The 18,885-nt window shown below is 38.7% G+C and overlaps 1 protein-coding gene across 1 annotated transcript in view; it reads right to left on the reverse strand.

Moving 5' to 3' along the window:
* ARHGEF38 (Rho guanine nucleotide exchange factor 38) overlaps nucleotides 1–9,208 on the reverse strand; it is a 152,726-nt gene extending 143,518 nt beyond the window's left edge. The window contains exon 1 of the mRNA XM_001367326.5: nucleotides 8,846–9,208. Within this exon, the coding sequence (XP_001367363.4) occupies nucleotides 8,846–9,047 (202 nt within the window). The 5' untranslated portion in view covers nucleotides 9,048–9,208. The remainder of the gene's footprint in view (nucleotides 1–8,845) is intronic.
* Nucleotides 9,209–18,885: the final 9,677 nt, after the last annotated feature.

Genomic DNA, 18,885 nt, shown 5'->3' on the forward strand with positions numbered 1-18,885 from the left:
TCCTTAAGCCATGGAGTGGTAAATGAGTTGCCCAGGGTAATTCTGCTTATTTTTATTTCTACAATGTTGAATCACACATTACTAATAGGTTATTTTTATGAATGGGAAAAAGTTCTTATAGGAAGATTTTTTTTTCCCTATTCCCCCATCAGTAAGAAAGGATTGATTTTTCCAGATGAAAATAGTAGTAGTGATGGCCACTCACTGCTAGAGGATTACTCACTCCAGGAATAGAAGTAAGTCTTCCTAGTATCTTTTTTTAACCCCTTCACTAACAGCACCCTATATTGTATTCTTTGTTGAATACCCAATAGGGACAAGGGGGGGGGGGAATAGCCTTTCTAGATCTCAAATATGTAATTCAAGGGGTGCTGTAATTTGGGGCCTATCTACATGGTATCAATAGACTTGGATGAGTAAATCAGTACTTAGATTGTATAAGGATGATATTAGAAATTAAGTCTTGTTACATTAGTTTAGAGGTAAGAAGTGGAGAAGCTGATGAGAAAGAATTGGAGTTTCAAACAGAGCTGAGACAGAGTGTCAGTTAGTTTCAAATATTGACAGTGTGTGTTGGAGGTGTAATGGTTTTTCTGTGGCAGTTAATCTCTGGGAGGGGCAATTGGTCTCTCTCTGAGCGCTGGGAGCAGGTAACATCTTTTTTCTCTCTTTCTCCTCACTGTCTGGAGGTAGAAGGAAAAGAAAGAAAAATCTTGAAGGAGCTAAGTGATTTTCTTTTCCAACTTGGGAAACACTAGTGACTGTATTGCTGTTTCATAGATTGTTTTATCTCTGAAAAGACCAAAGAAAGACCTGATCTTTGGTTTGGACTCTGAGTCTGCTAAGGCTCAGACCTAACTTAGTTCTTGCTGAGGCTCAGCCAGCTGGTTTGTTATTTTGATAACCTGGAAACAAAGTTAAGAATTACATACTTCTTATAAGGATAATAGTGTTAGTTTACTGTAGAATAGGGAAAATTTGGGTTAGTCAGCTCAGGAAAGATCAGTGTAGCCTGTGGAATCAGGATAAGCAGTTCCCTGTGGAACCAGGGAGTTTTATTTGGGTGGAATTAGAATCCCTTAGAGTTAGAAATCATTTTATATCCTTATATTCTCAATAAATGGTTTATTTTTGTATAACAAGAGTCTTCTTAGCATCCTTGCACCTGGTCCTGAAGAAAAGTTCACTTATGAGCTTCACTTCACTTATATAAACTGAAGATACTTTGTAAGCACAGCAAGCAGAGTATCTAATCAGTTTATAGCCATAATCAATTCATTCTATTATTATTTTTTATAATAGAGAGATGAGATTATAGTGTATTAAATCATAGAATAGGATAGCTAAGTGGCACAGTAGGTAGAGTACCAGGCCTGAAGTCAAGAAGACCCATCTTGATGGGTTCAAATTTGAGATTCAGATACTGCCTAGCTCTGTGACTCTGGGCAAGTCACTTAATGCTGACTTCCAATGAGCTAGAGAAGGAAATGGCAAACCACTCCAGTATCTTTGCCAAGAAAACCCCAAAGAGGGTCACAAAGAGTTTGACACTACTGAACAACAACAAAATCATAAAATCATAGATCCAGAGTTGGAAGGAACCTCAACTGTCTTATCCAGCTTCCTCCCTTTATTTCTGGGCTCTAGAAGGGTAAGTTCACTTCCATGCAGCAAAAGACCCACCATAATGCATTCTGGCCATTTTCAACCATGATTCCATGAGCATTCCCCTCTTTTTCTTGATTTCCACCAACATTCATCACTACCCTTCATAAAAAGGATACATCAATCAGTCTTCCTATGATTCCACCCACCATCCCTGTGACTTCCCAGACCAAAACACCCAGTAGTCTGCTAGTAAATAAAATAATGGGCTCTTTGGGAAAAATAATGTGCATACAATACACTTTTAACTTTATTAACAAATTTGTGGGAGCAAGGGCAAGTCATTTGATCTCTTTCTACCTCAGTTTTCTTAACTGAAAGATAGGAATAATGATACCTACTTCACAAGGATGTTGTAAGAATCACTTGAGATATTTGTAAAGCACTTAGCACAGTGCCTAGCACTTAGTATTTGTGAATTATTAACATTTTCTCTATCACTTTGTTAAGTCTAAATAATTGACAAAACAATGAATCATGTCTTGATTTGCAGCCTTTGCCAGTTTCTGAGATGTAAATGCTCAGGGTGACAATTTAACATTTGGCTCATGAGCTGGCTCCAGCACATTCCTAACTGAACATCTTTCTCTTAAATTCATAGTTTTTCTTTATTAGAATATAATGTAAAGGTTAAAATTTAGTTGTTGGACTTAAATTATATGAAATAATGTGGTCACTGAAATTATTATATCTCAAGTCAGAAGTTTATTTACCAAAATAGAGGGAAAACAACAAAGTAGAAAAATGTGAGAGAGGTTAGAGAAAATACATATTCTAGTCCTCAGCCAGGAAGACCAGTAGTGAGTAACCATGTTGGCCCCATCCAAAATGGAAGCGAGTCTCCTAGGAAACTAGAAAGGGAGTCAGCCTTTTCACTCACCCAGTGAAGTAGTCCAGGAGTCAGAATCTAAGATAAAGCTGGGCTCCAAGCTCCTCATCTAAGCTGCAGTCTCTAGCAAAGCTTCCTTGAAGACTCTCCACAGTCATAAGACAATCTCTTCAGACTGAGTACACAGCTTCCAAATAGTCTAGCACTGCCCAAGGGGCAGTGTTTGTCAGGACTAGTTCATAACTTCTGGAGAAGTGAATACTCATTGAAAGTGTTCACAGTTTCTGAGAGTATGAACTCTTAAAAGAATTCAAAAGTTTCTGGCTATTTGAGTTAGAAAAAAGGGTGGAGCTCTCCATGTATCTTGATGGCTTCTTATCTAGTACTAAGTAGGGTATGAATTCAGTAAGTGGTTTGTGAGATCCTCCACCTAGTTCAAGCTTGTGTTGATTCAATCAAAAGGTAGACAAAGGAAAATTAATCCTGTCTTCACAATCTAGTGAGGTACTTAAGTTAGTGTTAACCAAAATTTAGGATTCCCTTTTCAGAAGTATAAACTTAGAATAGACAAAGAGAACCAAGGATTTCCTTTCACAGTAAACATCTTGAGGGCAGGGACTGTCTTCCTTTTGTATACATATCTCCAGGACTTAGTACACTATCTGACACATACATACTAAATTAATGCTCTTTCTTTAATTCATTCATTCATTTATTCAGTCACCTCACCCACTCTCCTCATTTTCCAGAAAAAGAAGAAACAGGCCCATAGGAGGTTAAGTGACTATGCCCCGCCTTAGGTAAGTAGTGGGTAGCAATGGTGGAATTTGAACATAGATATTCTGACTCCAGAAACAACATTCTTTCTGAAATCATAAAATTTTCCATATACAGCAAATGACTTCCAGAGAAATGAAGTAACCTGACCAGAATCATACAGTGAGGACATAGGCATCCTGCCCAGTGTTTCTAATATGCTGGGCTGACTTCCCCTCAGATTAAAGGGATAGAGAGAGAGAAGTAAAGAACTTCCTCCAAAACTTCCAATTAAAGAGGCCTCCCAGATCAGCTATTTCTTTATTTCCTGCTAGTTGGACTCCATCATGCCCCTGACTACCACCCCCTTTCAGTTTTCTTTTGTATATTATCTTTTCCCATTGGGTTTTAAGCTCCTTTAGGACAGAGATTGTCTTTTATTTTTCTATTTGTAACTTTAGTACTTTATACAGTGCCTGGCATATATAGTAAAGGGTTAATAAATGTTAATTGACTGACCCTCCATGAAACCTAAATTCTAGCCTTGGTATTGTAATACCTGGTTATCTAATTCTAGTGTAGTCACATCTCCTCACTGGGCTTTTGTTTCTCCATTTGTAAAAAGAAGAGGTGGGACTATAGTATCTCTAAGGTTGTTTCTTTGGCTCAACATAATGTGATTCTAAGAAATCAACCTAATTTTGAAATGTTTTACTGTACTCTACTATTTTTCTTATGCTCCCAAATGGCTCCTTCAAAGAACAAGTAAAACTCTTGGGAAAGAAGGACCTTCCTTTGCTGTTCCATTCTTTATTCAAGTCAGAATGTAAATTCTTGTAGAAATTTAGAGGATCCTCAAGATCAAAACAGGAAACATGTCAGAAATCATTTGTGGTTGGGAAGCTTCTTTGTACTTAAGACCTTCATAGAAATATAAGAACTCACACTAGCAAGTGGGTAGAAAATATAGTTTTCATTTTCTCTTTGCTGGTGGTTAATCTGAAGCAGAGAGATCCCTGATTTAACACAGAAAAAATGAGCACTTAGGGGGTACGGAGTGGCATCATAGCAACATAGGTTTAGACTTTGAAGGGACCTTAGAGGTTGATTAATCCAACTCCCTCATTTTATTAAAGATTATTAAAGAGGAAGACTTGGGCCAGCTAGGTGGTTCATTAGATTGAGTGTCAGATCTGGAGATGGGAGGTCCTGGGTTCATATGTAGCCTCAGCCACTTCCTAGATGTGTGACCCTGAGCAAGTCACTAAACTGCCTAGCTCTTACCCCAGCCTTCTGCCTTGGAATCAATGCAATGCAAAGAATTTTTTTTATTTGACTTGAAAACAAAAGGTAAGGGTTAAAAAAAAATTAGTCTTGGAGGCAGATTGCCTCGGTAGAGAAAGCACTGATGAGCCAGAGGACCCAAGTCCAAATCTTGCCTCACATGCTAAGTAACTGTGTGATTTGGGACAAGTTAGTGTGCCTCCCAAGGTCACGGGTTCTACATATATAATATGAGGGGACTGGACTAAGTACTCTATGAGGTTCCTTTCCGATCTAGTGTCATGTCCAAGGGCACAATAGAAATGAGTCAAATCAGTAAATTTTTATTAATTTCCTACTCTATATCAGATATTGTGCTAAGCCCTGGGGTTGCAAAGAAAAAAGATAAAAATAGTCCTTCCATTAAAGGAGTTTACAGTCTAGTAAGGGAGGCAATATGCAAACAGAAAAATACAAACAAGGTGCATGTAAGATAAAATTGTAGGTAATTACAGAGGGAAGGCACTCATTAAGGGCAATGAAGAAAGGCTGATTTAACTGGAATCTGAAGGAAGGCAGGGAATCTAGGAGAAAGGGATGTGGAGGACAAACATCCCAGGAGTGAGGGAGAGCCAGTGAAAATGCCTAGAGCTGGGAGATGGATTGTCTGGTGTGAGGAACAGCAAGGACAGATTGCAGAGTATGCAAAGAGAAGTAAGATGTAAAAAGACCAGAAAGGTTAGAAGGCCCAAGGCTACAAAGAATTTGAAAAGTCAAACAGAAGATTTGAATATTTCATCCTGGAGATAATCAGGAACCTGATGCAGTCTATTGAACAGAGGGGGCAACATGGTCAGACATGCTTTTTAGAAAGATCAGTTTGACAACTGAGTAGAAGATGGACTGGACTGGGAAGGATAGAAAACCAGAAGAATCAGAAATGGACACCAGATCCCCTGATCCCAAAGTAAGGGCATTTTTAATAAATAAACTATCTCTGAAGGGCCCCTTCCTCAAAAAGACCTTGGATGTTCTTCTTGGGGACATATTTGTAGCCAATAATACATAGTGGTTCAAACTTTTTGGATTAACAGATCAATCTGGTTACCACCACTCTTACTCTATGAAATACATCTTAGAAGAGAAAAACACAAAAGCTTTGCTTCTTTTTGTTTTTTTTCTCATTAATTTATTATTATTTTCACAAGAAGGAAAAAAGGGAAACCAGCATGTTAACTAAAAGGCTCGACTTACATCCTTTCCTTAGTGGTAAGACTTGACTTTTCTTTCAGAACACAATTCTGAGATGCCAGGAATTAGACCAAGAACAAAAAGATGGTTAGTTTCCAGCAATACTTTCAGTAAATCTGTGCTCTTTGTATTTCCCTATTTACTTAATTGCTTTTAAAGTCACAATGCTTCATTAATACCTCAGCTTCCAGAAAGCTCCCCATAGAAAGAGATATGGCAAATGCAAACATTCACAAGAGGTCTTTCTGAACTAGAGGCTGAGTTCAATACAGGATAGACAGCTCACTGTTGGTTTAGAGAAGCTCAAATATACATTGTATGAAAGGCAACAGACTCCTGGGAGATAATTCTAGAAAATACTTAAAATTCTATGAAGAATATGCCAGATGAAAGAGACATAGTGTAGAGAGCATGTCAGAAGCCCCAAATTTTATTTCTGATTCAGAAATTGACCAAATGGGTAATTAAATGGGGGCAGTTAAGGTGGTACAGTGGATAGAGTGCTGGATTTGATGTCAGGAAGACTCATTTCCCTGAGTTCAAATCCAGCTTCAGACACTTACTAGTTGGGTGATCCTGGGCAAGTCACTTAACTCTCTTGGCCTCAATTTCCTCATCTTTAAAATGAGCTGGAGAAGAAAACAACAAACCACTGCAGTATCTTTATCAAGAAAACCCCAAAAGGAGTCACCAAGAATCAGACCCAACTGAAAACAACTGGATAATCAAAGCAAGGTTAATACTTTGTTTCCTCCTCTGTAGGATAGGGATTGTACCAGTAATTTCCTTGGTCCTTTTACTTTCCTAGTTCCTCTACCTTCTCTTAGTTCTTCTATTTTCTAGTCTTAGAAAGTTGTCTGGGCATTGAGAATCAGGCATTGATCTACCCAAGGTCACACAGCCATGATGTCAGACTCGATCCCAGTCTCCCCAGCTCTAAAGCCAGTTCTTTATCCTCCACTTCACATTGCCCCTCATCTATACAAGTAGGATAATGATATTTACACTACCTACCTCACCAGACAAATGCCTTGTAATCCTTAAAGCAGGAAATTATTATGGCATGAGGGCCATTTACCCTTCAGACTCAGGGTGAAGGAAAAGGTGGAGGCTGGGGAGAGAGAAATAATTAGGTCTTGACTGCCAAAGATGCATAACATATTTGGACATTCTCAGTCATTGTAAATGAGTGATATTCTAACTAGATTTCCCCAAAAACTGTTGCTGACTTGATAGTTAGAACATCCCACATTTTCCCCAAGACAAGCAATATTTTCCTGTATGATATAACAAAATTGATCACTTCCTGAATCATTGCCTAAACAGATCTCCTAGCAAAGTACCTCATGATTAACTATTTATAATAATAATATAGAATAGGAAACTGGCATTTATTAACTCTTTAAAGTTTGAGTTCAAATCCTGCCAGAGCTGTATAATTCCAAGTAAGTCACTTAATACTTCTATGCCTTAGTCTTTTCATCTATAAAAAGGGTATTATAATAATAACTCTTAACCTTCCTAGGGTTGTTGTGAGGATAAATGAAATATTTGTAAAACACTTTGTAAATCTTAAACACTTGTTAAGCGCTATTATCATCACCATTACCATCATCATCAATCACCTACTTCTTCTTTATCACAGTTGATCCTTAATTCTTTGAGGGCAGAGACTGTTTTTTCTTTTATCTTTTTATCCTAGCTCCTAGTAGGGTGCCTAGAACACAATAGGCACTTAATAAATATTTCTCAAGTCATATAAAAATCTTATGCTATAAATACTAACAATATTATTACAGATGAGGAAATTTAAAGTTAAAAAAGATGAGATGGGAGCAGTTAGGTGGCTTAATGAATTGAAAGCCAAGCCTGGAGGTCTCAGGTTCAAATTTGTCCTCAGACACTTTCTAGCTCTGTGACCCTGGGCAAGTCACTTAACCCCCATTGCCTAGCCCTTACCACTCTTCTGCCTTAGAACAATTTTGCAGTACTGATTCCAAGGCAGAAGGCAAGGACTAAAAAAAAAAAAGGTGAGTTGTAGTGATTAGTTTTGCTTCAACAGCCAGTAAGTTTCAGAGCTAGAATTCAACTACTAGCCCATCTGACTCCAAGACTCTAGCCACTATGGTTGTAGGGTTTGAGGGTAATATTTTTCATTTTTTTAAAAATGGAATGTACTTCTCATTTCATAAAGAGGAGAAAAGAGAATCGCTACATAGGGGTATCAGTAAAAATAAAAGGATGGCAGATTGATTAACTAATTATGTAATAAGGGTGAGATCATGACTTCACCTACCATTTACAAGCCATATTTATGTTACTTTTTAAAATTTTCTTTCATTATTTTATTTTAATAACAAATTTCCACATAAGTTTTCCAAAGTTATATGATGCGTGTTGTCTCCCTCCCTTTGTCCCTCTCTTTTCCCCAACTTGACAAGCAATTCAGTCTGGTTTATATAATGTTTAATTTTTTTAAAGTAGACATTAGATATCTAAAAAGGTAGACACTGGAATTCTGACCAGCCTTCAAGTGTTTCTAAATCAATTCTTAGGATCACAGATTTGAAACTGGAAGGCACCTTATATATAGGACATTTAGTCATTTTACAGATTAGAAAACTGAACCCTATTGTAACTGAGTCTTGTTTGAAGATACACAGGTAGATGAGAGTGCAAGATTTGAACTCAGATCCTCTGACTATAGAAGCAGAGCCCTTTGAATTTTTCTGTGCAGTTTCTTCTCAGTTCATCTCTATTGCTTATAAAGCGTTGCCTTATTTGAAAATAGAAGCAAAGGAGAAACAAACTTGGAAACAAAACAAACTGGTTTGGCAACATAGACTCCTTTACAGATTAGGAAAACTGATCCCTAGCGAGGTCAGAACGGTTTGCCTAAGGTCACACAGGTAGATGACAGAGTGGGATCAGAACCCACTCCTCCAGCTCCAGGGCTGTCTCTCTGGTTCAAACCCTCCAATTATAGATCATCGTCTTCTTTGAGGCGAAGACTAGAGAGCGACAGACTTGGCAATGAAACAAACTGGTTTGAAGGCACCGATTCCTTTTGCAGGCACCTACCTTGCAGTTTCTGGTTGTATTCTGTTCTGTCGGACTGGCTCCTTCTGAGGGGTCCGGAGTTACTGTGGTCTACAGTTCCAGGGCTCTCCACCACGGTGTCGGTCTTCCTTCTCTCTAACATGTAGAGTCTCTGTCTCAGAAAGGTCAGATTCTTCTTCTTGGTCCCCATGTTCTCTTTCCCAGAGGCTTCTTTGGTTTCCATCTGCACCAGAGGGAGGCAGACCTCAGGAACTTGCCAAAAGCAGCTAGCTTGACAATTTGCCGCAGGGCGAAGTTCAAGCTCCCAGTTTACCTGCTCCTTTTAATTAGACAAATTCGCTTCTGGGTTACCAGGCTGTGACGGCCACCTCTCCAGGATCCCTGAGCTCCACCCCTATGAAGTCATTCTTTTCTGAGTCTGGAGCCCAACTGGGGATCCTGCTGCCACCTGTTACCTGAGAGACCTGTAGCCCAGAGCTAGGCAAAGCAGGGGCTGTCCTGTCACATGCTCCAGAAGCAAACAAGAATCCCATTGTGTGTAGGGGTGGGGGGTGAGTGAAGGTGCGGCTTGGGGGCTGGGGGACCTGGGAAATGCCTGTCTTGCTCTAGTATTAACGTTTAAACTTGCTATTTATTGGAGTTTACAGTGGGCATGCTTTTACCCTTGGAAGGCTCATTGTAAACTTGGACGTCTGTATCCTTTTAACTCGAATTCAGTCCCTCCAGGGACGCCTTTGGTGGGGAATCATACAGAAACTTGCTCTTGAAGCATCCTAAGTGAAGGAACCACTTGGACATGCACATGGAGCAAAGCTTTCAGAAACGAAAATAAAACAAACGGGAACCCAGTAGACATGGTTACAATATAAATGGAAAGAAGAGCCACCAATGGAAAGCGATTAGTGTATAAGTGTAGTGGTCAAGCTTGACCTAATGAAGAGTAACCGGAAGTCATCTCAATCCCTTCCTTGAAGATATGGGGATGGGGGTTTGTGCAATGGGAGCAGAACACTGCACACACTGTTCGACTTCGTTGAAATATTCCTTAATTTTCCTGAACTGTATTTTTTCATTCCTTAGTCAAATAAGGGGTGGGGAGATTTGAGGAGCAAGGGAAAGAGGAACATGCTGAGAGAGGAAGGCAATGTAAAATCATAAGATATTTTTAAAACTCCTTTTTCAAAAATAAAGTTTGCAGAAAAGAAACTAATTCTCAAACCCTGACCTGGATTATTATAAGGGGGGGAGGGGGTCCCTCTTTGTCCCCTGACTGTGTCGATTTAAGGATCAGGTTGACTTCTCCCACTGGGAGGAGAGACTGGCATTTGAGAATTGCTTTGCACCGGGGCAGAGTGACCCCTGGCACAATCTGTGTGCTACTAGTTGGGGGAGGGGGAGACAGAAAGACTGCTGTGTCTTCAGGCTTCAGAAGCCAGTCTCCCATTCAGGACTACACGCAGTGTTTGCCTGAGTTTAATCCTTTCACAGTTCTAATTCCTACCCTTCCGGGTCCAGGTCCTTAACTAAATAAGCCTGAGAATTGTGCATAAGAGCTTTGATTTCAGAGAAGGGTTTTTTTTTTTTTCTCTCTCTCTCAAAGACTGAGAGCCAGATATAGGCAGCGTTGAGCATGAGTCGCTAAGACTGCCTTGTGAAAGTCTGAGACTGGGTGGGCATTTGAAGTGGGACAACGTACACAGATTCCTCTGCTTCAAATGAGCCAGTACACAGAAGAGAAGGGTGGGGGCTGGGGGAGGGGGAGCAGATATGTTTAAGGGATAGCGGAGCTAGCTTTGAATGTTTTTCGTCCATCTTCATTTAAAGTTGTTTTTCTCAAATGAACGTGCAGAGATCTCTCTCCGGGAATTCATCTAAGCTCTGAGAATAATAGTCTGGGTGTTTGTGTGGGAAGTCTGAGACACCAAAAGCTTTCTGAAATGTGTGCGCCCCGATGGTAAAACCAAGCTCCGCTTCCCGCCACCACGTATGGACACTCCGCCTAGATAGAAGCAGTTTGGCTTAAAAAAACGAGTTCTTAATGATTACTTTAGAACTCATGAAAGATAGAAATGAAGACTGCTAGGTCATGAATTCTTTAGCTGAGGTCTCCCATGAAAGGAGGCAAAATAGAAAATAGCTCCCAATCAACAAGTAAATAAAGATTTATGTACCAGCACAACCACTTTTGTTCCCCACTGATCTCCACATGTGTGTCTGGGTGGCATGTTTCATCATTAGTCCTCTGGAATCATAACTGGCCATTATGCTGATCAGAATTCCCAAGTCTTTCAAAGTTGTTTATCTCTTCAATATTGTCATTGTACACATTGTTTTCCTGGTTCTACTCACTTCATCCTGCATTGGTTCGTGCAAGTCTTCCCTGGTTTCTTTGAAACTATCTCTGAAATAATTTTTATAGCACAATAATTTTCCATCATATTTATATTTATATACCATAACTTGTTCTGACGTTTCCCTGATGAATGGGCATTCCTCATATTTCCATTCTTTGCCATCTCAAAAGGTGCATCGATATTTTTAGGTAATTAAGAGTTTGTTTCACTAGGGTGAATTCCTTCTTCTCCCTTTCCCTTATTTCCCTCCTATTTCCCTGGTAAGAAAAATGTATTTCTGTGTTTGTGTGCGTGTGCATGCATGTGTGTGTATATATTCTTACTTCCTTTAACCAGTTCAGATGAAAATGAGGTTCAAGTATCAACTACTACTTCCCTCATTTTTCATAAACTTCTACTCATACATTTAAATTATATGAGATAATTTCCCTTAATCTGCTTCTTCTTTTTCTTCTCTAATGTACTATTCTCCCCCTCTCTTTTTTTTTTTAAATTTCCCTTTAAGATCAAGACAATGGCTTCATTCCTTGCTTATCTCTCTAATTAAACTTCTACCACCCCATGATGTTAAGGCTTAGAGAAGATGCATATAACATCTCCCCATATTTGAACATAAAGAATTTATCATTGTTTAGTCTCAAGATTGTTCATTTGTGTTTACCTTTTTGTATTTCCCTTAATTCTTGATTTTGAACTTCAGAGTTTCTCCATAACTCAAGTCTGTTCATCAGGAATGCTTGGAAGTCTTCTATTTCACTAAAGATCCATTTTCCCCTCCTATGGCCTTATACTTAGTTTTGTTGTATAAGTTATTCTTTTTTTTCCATTTGAATAAGTTTATTTAGTCAATTTAGAACATTATTCCTTGGTTACAATAATCACATTATTTCCCTCCCTCCCCTCCACCCACTCTTCCTGCAGCCAACACACAATTCCATTGGGTATTACTTGTCTCCTTGATCAGAATCCATTTCCATGTTGTTGATGTTTGCACTAGAATGTTCATTTAGAGTCTACACCCCCAGCCAAATCCCTTCAACCCATGTATTCAAGCAGTTGTTTTTCTTTGGTGTTTTTATTATTGACTGTAAAACTATGGCCCTTGCCTTTGCCCTTTGCCTTGGAATATTATATTCCAAGATCTCCACTCCTTTATGCATTGGGGTCCAACTATTTTTTAATTAATAGGGGTAATAAAGTAAAAGGGGTAATAAAATATTTTTAAATTAATTGGGGACTCATGGTATATATACCACATAGGTAGAAGCAAGCCATAAATGAAGAATTTTAGAAACATTACACAGTTGGCAGGGAGCTATAATGTGTTGATAAGAGACTGTCCTGTATCATTTGGAGTTTACTCATGGACAAAAGCAAAAATACCGTATGAGTTGCCTTCATCTGATGAGGAAGATGACTATCCTAATTCTAAACAGAGAAATTGACTTAAAAAAAATGGGAACTTGAGAAAGAAGGGAGCCCTCTATCTCAGAAGTCCATTAAAGGGATAGAATGGAGCTTACTTAAAGGGAAAAAAAATTCTCAATATTTTTGTGTGATAGCCACAAAACTAACTTTGAGAAATTCTTACTGAATTTTGCTGTATTTTTCTTTTACTTCTATAGAATAAATGCACAGGGTTGTTAAGGCTAGAAGGGACTATAGAAATCATCAGTTGACTCAACATTTTGTGGCCTGGAAGAATGGAGAAGTTAAATGACTTGTTTGAAGTCACACAGTTAAATTAGTGGCTTAGTCAGGACCATGCTCTCTCAAGCTCCTAATTCAAAACTTTTTTCATTGTAGTAGTGCTGACCCTGAAATGCATTTTTTCTTAGCATAGACATGACTCCAAAAGGCATATTTTCTATTACTGTACTTGATGAGAATATAATAATCTTGCTAATAAGCAATGAAGGAATAGGACAAAACATTGAGAAGATGTTAACTGTCCTTTTTGTTTTCTTGAAGGAGATAATCTTAGCAATGAAAAATTTAAATAGCTTTTAGGCACATATATGTGTGTATATATATGTATATATATACATATATATATACATATAAAATATAAACTCTGGGCATCTCTGAACTTAACTGACTCTAAGATGGAGATAGCCTAGATGGGCCTTTTAAGTATGCCCAGTTTGCTTGACATGGAGCTCTTGTCTCCTACCAGTGGGATGAAGGGAACAAATCTCCTTTGAATGACTACTTGTGTCTTTTAAATTGGAGACTGAATCAGTCTTTCCCTTCTTACTGTTCTCTTATTGCTTCATCCAGAGGATAAAAATCCTGGTGTATCTACAGCAAAGACACTGAACTAGGGGGAGAAGGGAAGGGACTATCCTCCTACCCTGTCCCTTTTACCCTTCCTGAGAGAAATGTGCCTGCTTTTTGTATGATTTTATTCTTTATATGGCATGATTATTTAATTATTTATTTTTATTGATCACTATTAAATGGTATTGAAACAGGGAGTAGATTTTTGTTTCTCAATTGTTTCAGGTGTGTCCAAATCTTTGCATCCCATTTGGGATTTTCTTGGCAAAGATCCTGGGGTGGTTTACTATTTCCTTCTCTAGCTCATTTTACAGAGAAGGAAACTGAGTCAAATAGGTTTAAATGACTTATCCAGGGTCACACAGCTAATCTGAGGCTAGATTTGAATTCAGGTCATTTTTCCAGATGAATTTTATTATTTTCTTTCTAGCTCTATGATATATTTTTGGTAGTTTGATTGTTATGATACTGAATAAGTCAATTAGGTAGAATTGTCATTCTGATTATATTAACTAGACCCTCACATGAGCAATTAATATTTTTCCATTTGTTTACATCTTATGTTATATGTGTGAAAAGTGTCTTACAATTGAGTTCATATAGTTTCTGGGTTTGTCTTCACTGGTAAATTCCCAAGTATTTTATAAAGTCTATAATTATTTGAAATAGAACTTCTCTATCTTTTTCTAGACATTGTTGGTAATATGTAGAAATGTTGATGATTTTGGTGGGCATTCCTAAAGTTGCTAATGATTTCAGCTAGTTTTTTTGCTGTGGATCCTCTAGGATTCTCCAAGTATACCATCATATCATCTGCAAAGAATGATAGCTTTGTTCCTCATTGCCTATTTTTATTCCTTCAATTTCTTTTTCTTCTCTTATTGTTCTAGCTAGTATTTCTATCACAATATTAAATAGTAATGGTGTTCTCTCTTTCCTTCCTTCCTTTCTCCCCTCTCTATTTTCAGAAACTTTTGTGGGTGATTTCAGTACATTTGCTATAGATAAATCTTTGTGCCATTCTCAACTTGGTTCATAGAAAGCAAAGAAATTATATGGGCATACATAGGGAAACAGGATATTGTAAGTAATAGTGGAAAGTTCATTTTTCTGAACTGAATGATTTTTTTAGAAATTATTCACCATATCAAACATTATGGTCTGTCTTATAAACAACTTTTCCTTTCTGACTGTGACACAGAGCAAACAATTTAACTTTTCTGCTTATTTCTTTTGTTAATTTAAATATTTTAATGTAAATTAATCTTATTTTACTTATTTTATTTTCAATTAACAAGCATTTATTTTCTCTCCTTAGTTCCCCCAATTAAAAAAAAAGAAAACCAAATATGCATTGTCAAGTCAAATCTGCCTCAGTTTCTTCATTTCTCAGGGGGTATAGATCAATCATCTCAGTGAGGAGAAGAGATCCTACACCTCTAGGTGAGTTTTATTAAATTCAAAATTACAGTTTCCATAGCAACTGTAACTAGGCCAGGTTGCACTCAGAGTAAGACATAGATTGAACACATAAATGCGATGAGCATTCATCCCATTTCAACCAGCAATGTTACCGGTGAATTTTAGTTAGGCTATTGCTAAGCAGAAACTTTGTAAGAGAGTGGTCTAAAACTGCCTCGAAAAAAGCCATTCTTTCATTCACTTCCACATTCACACTAATAAGATTCCATGTACATTGAATAATTTGGAAGCTGGTCAATTCTTTACTGCCAGGAAATGGAGCTATCTTCACATGGGATGTTAAACTTAGAGCTGGAAAGGAGCTCAGAAGCCATCTTACCCAATATGTTCTTTTTTACAGAGGGAGAAAATGAGGCTTAAAGAAATGAAATGATTTGTTCAAGGTCACATGGATAGTGAGTGGCAGACAGGATCTAAACACAGATCCTTTGGTTTCAGAGCCAGAGCACATTTTGCCATACATTTGACATTTTAACCAGAACTTAGGGTTAGTTTGTTCTGTTTTCTCTATTAACTAAATCTTCCTCTCTTAGCACTCTTCCTTTCCTACAATGAGATTAGGATTCCCCTCTCTACTTTCAGATGATTCAGTGGATAGAGTGCTAGATCTGAAATTAGGAAGACTGGAGTTCACATCTGGCCTTAGATAACCTCACATCTATGAAACCCTGGGCAAGTCACTTAACCTTGTTTGCCTCAGTTTCCCTATCTGTAAATTAAACTGAGGAAGAGAATGTTCAACCACTCTTGTGTCTTTACCAAGAATACCCCAAAAGGGGTCATGAAGAGACAGATAAGCGATTGTAACTACCAAGTAACAAAATCCATTAATCCCATTAACGTACTATCCTGGAATCATAACTTGTCTTCTAATTTCTTCTCTTGGTGCTCTAAATGCCAGCCAATCTGCTTTATTATTCTTTTCACTCAATGTTCCATCTTTCTTTTCTCCATGCCTTGTACTGTTTCCCATACCTAGAATGCACTTCCTTCTTGTCTCTGACTCTTAGAATCTCTAATTTTCTTCAAAGCTCAGCAAAAACATCATCTTCTACATCAATTATCAGTCAACAAGTATTTATTAAGGGCTTACCATATGGCAAAAACTGTGCTCAGCTCAAGGAATGCAAAAGAAGCAAAAGACAGTCACTGCCCTCAAGGAGCTTCCAATTTAATAGAGGAGGCAACATTTAAACAAATATATATGGCAAATTAAATACAGGACACATAGGAAATAACTAACAGAAGGAAGAATTAAGAGGGACTGGGAAATGCTTCCTGTAAAAAATGGGATTTTAATTCAAATTTAAAGGAAGCTAAGGAAGTTAATAGGAAAAGCTGAGGTGGGAATGGGTTCCAGGCATAAAGGTCAGCAAGAGAAAATGTCTAGCACAGAGAGATAGTGTCTTAGAAGGCCAGTGTCACTGGATATGTTTCAGAGAATATGGTATAAGAAGGCTGGCAAGGGAGGAGAAGAGTAGGTTATGAAGGGCTTTGAATGCTCAGCATGGCATGTTGTATTTGCTCCTGGAGGCAGTAGAGAGCCACTAGAGATTATTGAGTTGACGATGACATGGTTGGACTTGGGGTTTGGGAAAATCACTTTAGGGACTAAATGTAGGATGGATTCAAGTGGGGAGAGACTTGCAATAGGAAGATGCTATGCCAGCAGGCTATTGTAATAAGTGTGAAACCATGAGGAACTGCTCCCACTCTGATATTGCCTCCAATTAATCTTGTCTATATCTTATTTGTACATACATACATATGTACATGGGAATCTATGTAAGTGGTGCAGTGGATAGAGTGCTTAGTCAGAAGAAAGGAAGACTCATCTTCCTGAGATCAAATCCACTTACTAGCTGTGTGACCTTAAGCAAGTCACTTAACTGTGTTTGCCTCAGTTTTGTCATCAGTAAAATGAGTTGGAGGAGGAAATGGCAAAGCACTCCAGTACCTTGGCCAAGAAAGCCCCAAATAGGGCCATGAAGAGTCTGAACTGAAACACAACATATATATGTACATATGAGGACATGTGTATATTTTATCTATCTATCTATCTATCTATCTATCTATCTATCTATCTATCTATCTATCTATCTATTGGGGTGTATGGGGTGCTCAGGGAGGGTTAGTATCTCTGGTATGGAGGGCTTGTCGTGCCCTCCTAGGGCAGCTCTCCAACCTCTGACCCCCACCTGACACCCAGCTCTCACTTGTGGCTCCCAGTAGCTGCTAGCATGTGGCAGCAGCCACACCCCAGGCAAAGGCTTCAGCAGGCCGGCTAAACTTTGTGAGGGTAGCCATCGGGTCGTTGTCTACCCCTGGTGAACCAGGGCTTTGCTCACCCAGCATGCAAAGACTGCTTCGGCTGAACAGGCGGAAGAAACCAATGAGAAGGTTCAACGGCTGAGATGGCGATGCAGCAAGGCACTGTGGAGTGCTTAGGGTGTGTTGGAGCACAAAGGATAACATGGCCATCCAATGCAGCTGAGGAAGTCTCCAGGTGTAACGACTTTTCGTGCCGCTGGACCCAGGCTTCCAACGCCGAGAGAGTGGGACTGTCTCTGTGCAAAGACTTTTCCACTTAAATCTCCTTCATGCACAAGTGTCTTTGTGCACACTCATCTATACACCATAGATGAAAACGCACAAAGACAATTGTCATCCTCGGTTACCGAGAGACTACTACTATCTATCTGTCTGTCTGTCTGTCTGTCTGTCTGTCTGTCTGTCTGTCTGTCTGTCTGTCTGTCTATCTGTCCATCCATCTGTCCATCTATCCATCCATCTATCTGTCTATCTATCTATCTATTTGTCTGTCTCTTTGTCCATCCATCCATCCATCCATCCATCCATCTATCTATCTATCTATCTGTCTGTCTGTCTGTCTTTCTATCTGTCTATCTGTGCCTGTCTGTCTCCTATCTGTTTACAGCTTGTTTGTACTTTGTTGTTTCTATGTTGTCTCCCCAATTAGACTAACATTTGTCCAGCACTTTCTATGTGTTAGGCACTGTACTGACTCTTTAAAACTATTATATATTTTTCTCATTTGATCCTCACAACAACCCTGAAATACAGATACTTTCATCATCTCCATTTTATAGATAATAAAACTTGAGCTGAGTGAGATTAAATGACTCATCCTGAGTCACATAGCTACTAAGTGTGCGGAGGATTTGAACTTGGGTCTTCCTTACTCCAGCCCCAGACCGCTATCCATTACACCACCTAATTGCTTGTCTCAGTCTGTGTGAAACTGTGCCAGAAGAAATGCATGGTCTGCAATGATATAGCTTTAACTTCTTCAATTTCTAGATAGTTTGTACCCATAGATTTCTCCATATTGGAGTAAAAACCTGAATTTTAAATGTCTGACTGAACCTTATTAAAGAGGATCTAGTGATGGATGGATACTGAAAAAGAAGGAGAAGAGGAAAGATTAAGATCTCCCGAATTCTGATGCCCTTAGTGGTGATGGCAGAAGTAACCACAGAGGAGTGGCAGAGGTGGGTGGGGATGTACTTTCTCCTTGGGAGCTGACCCAGGCTGTATTTTTGTCATACAGGACAGGGATAAAAACTGGATCCAAGGTTTCATTGATAGAGAGAATTCCCAGAGGAGGAAATCATCTCTCAATGCCAGTCAGTAACTTCTTTGAAATTTATATTCTTAGATAGCTGCTTAATGCAATTATAGGACAAAGGACTTACTCAGTGTCACATAGCCAGTTTATACGAGACTGGACTTGAACTCAAGTCTTTCTGGTGCTCTATGCATCATGATATGTGATCTCACAGCAAAGGATTAAATGCCGCTCTTAAATCCCAATGTGCACCAACCCCCCACTCCACTTTATAGTCAAGCATAGCTTCTAATTTTAGAAACTACTTTCCAAACAAAAGGACTTCTGGGATGCTCTTATTCATTAGAGAGTGAACT

This window comes from Monodelphis domestica, chromosome 6, assembly GCF_027887165.1.
Source record: "Monodelphis domestica isolate mMonDom1 chromosome 6, mMonDom1.pri, whole genome shotgun sequence".
NCBI classification, from domain to species: domain Eukaryota; kingdom Metazoa; phylum Chordata; class Mammalia; order Didelphimorphia; family Didelphidae; genus Monodelphis; species Monodelphis domestica.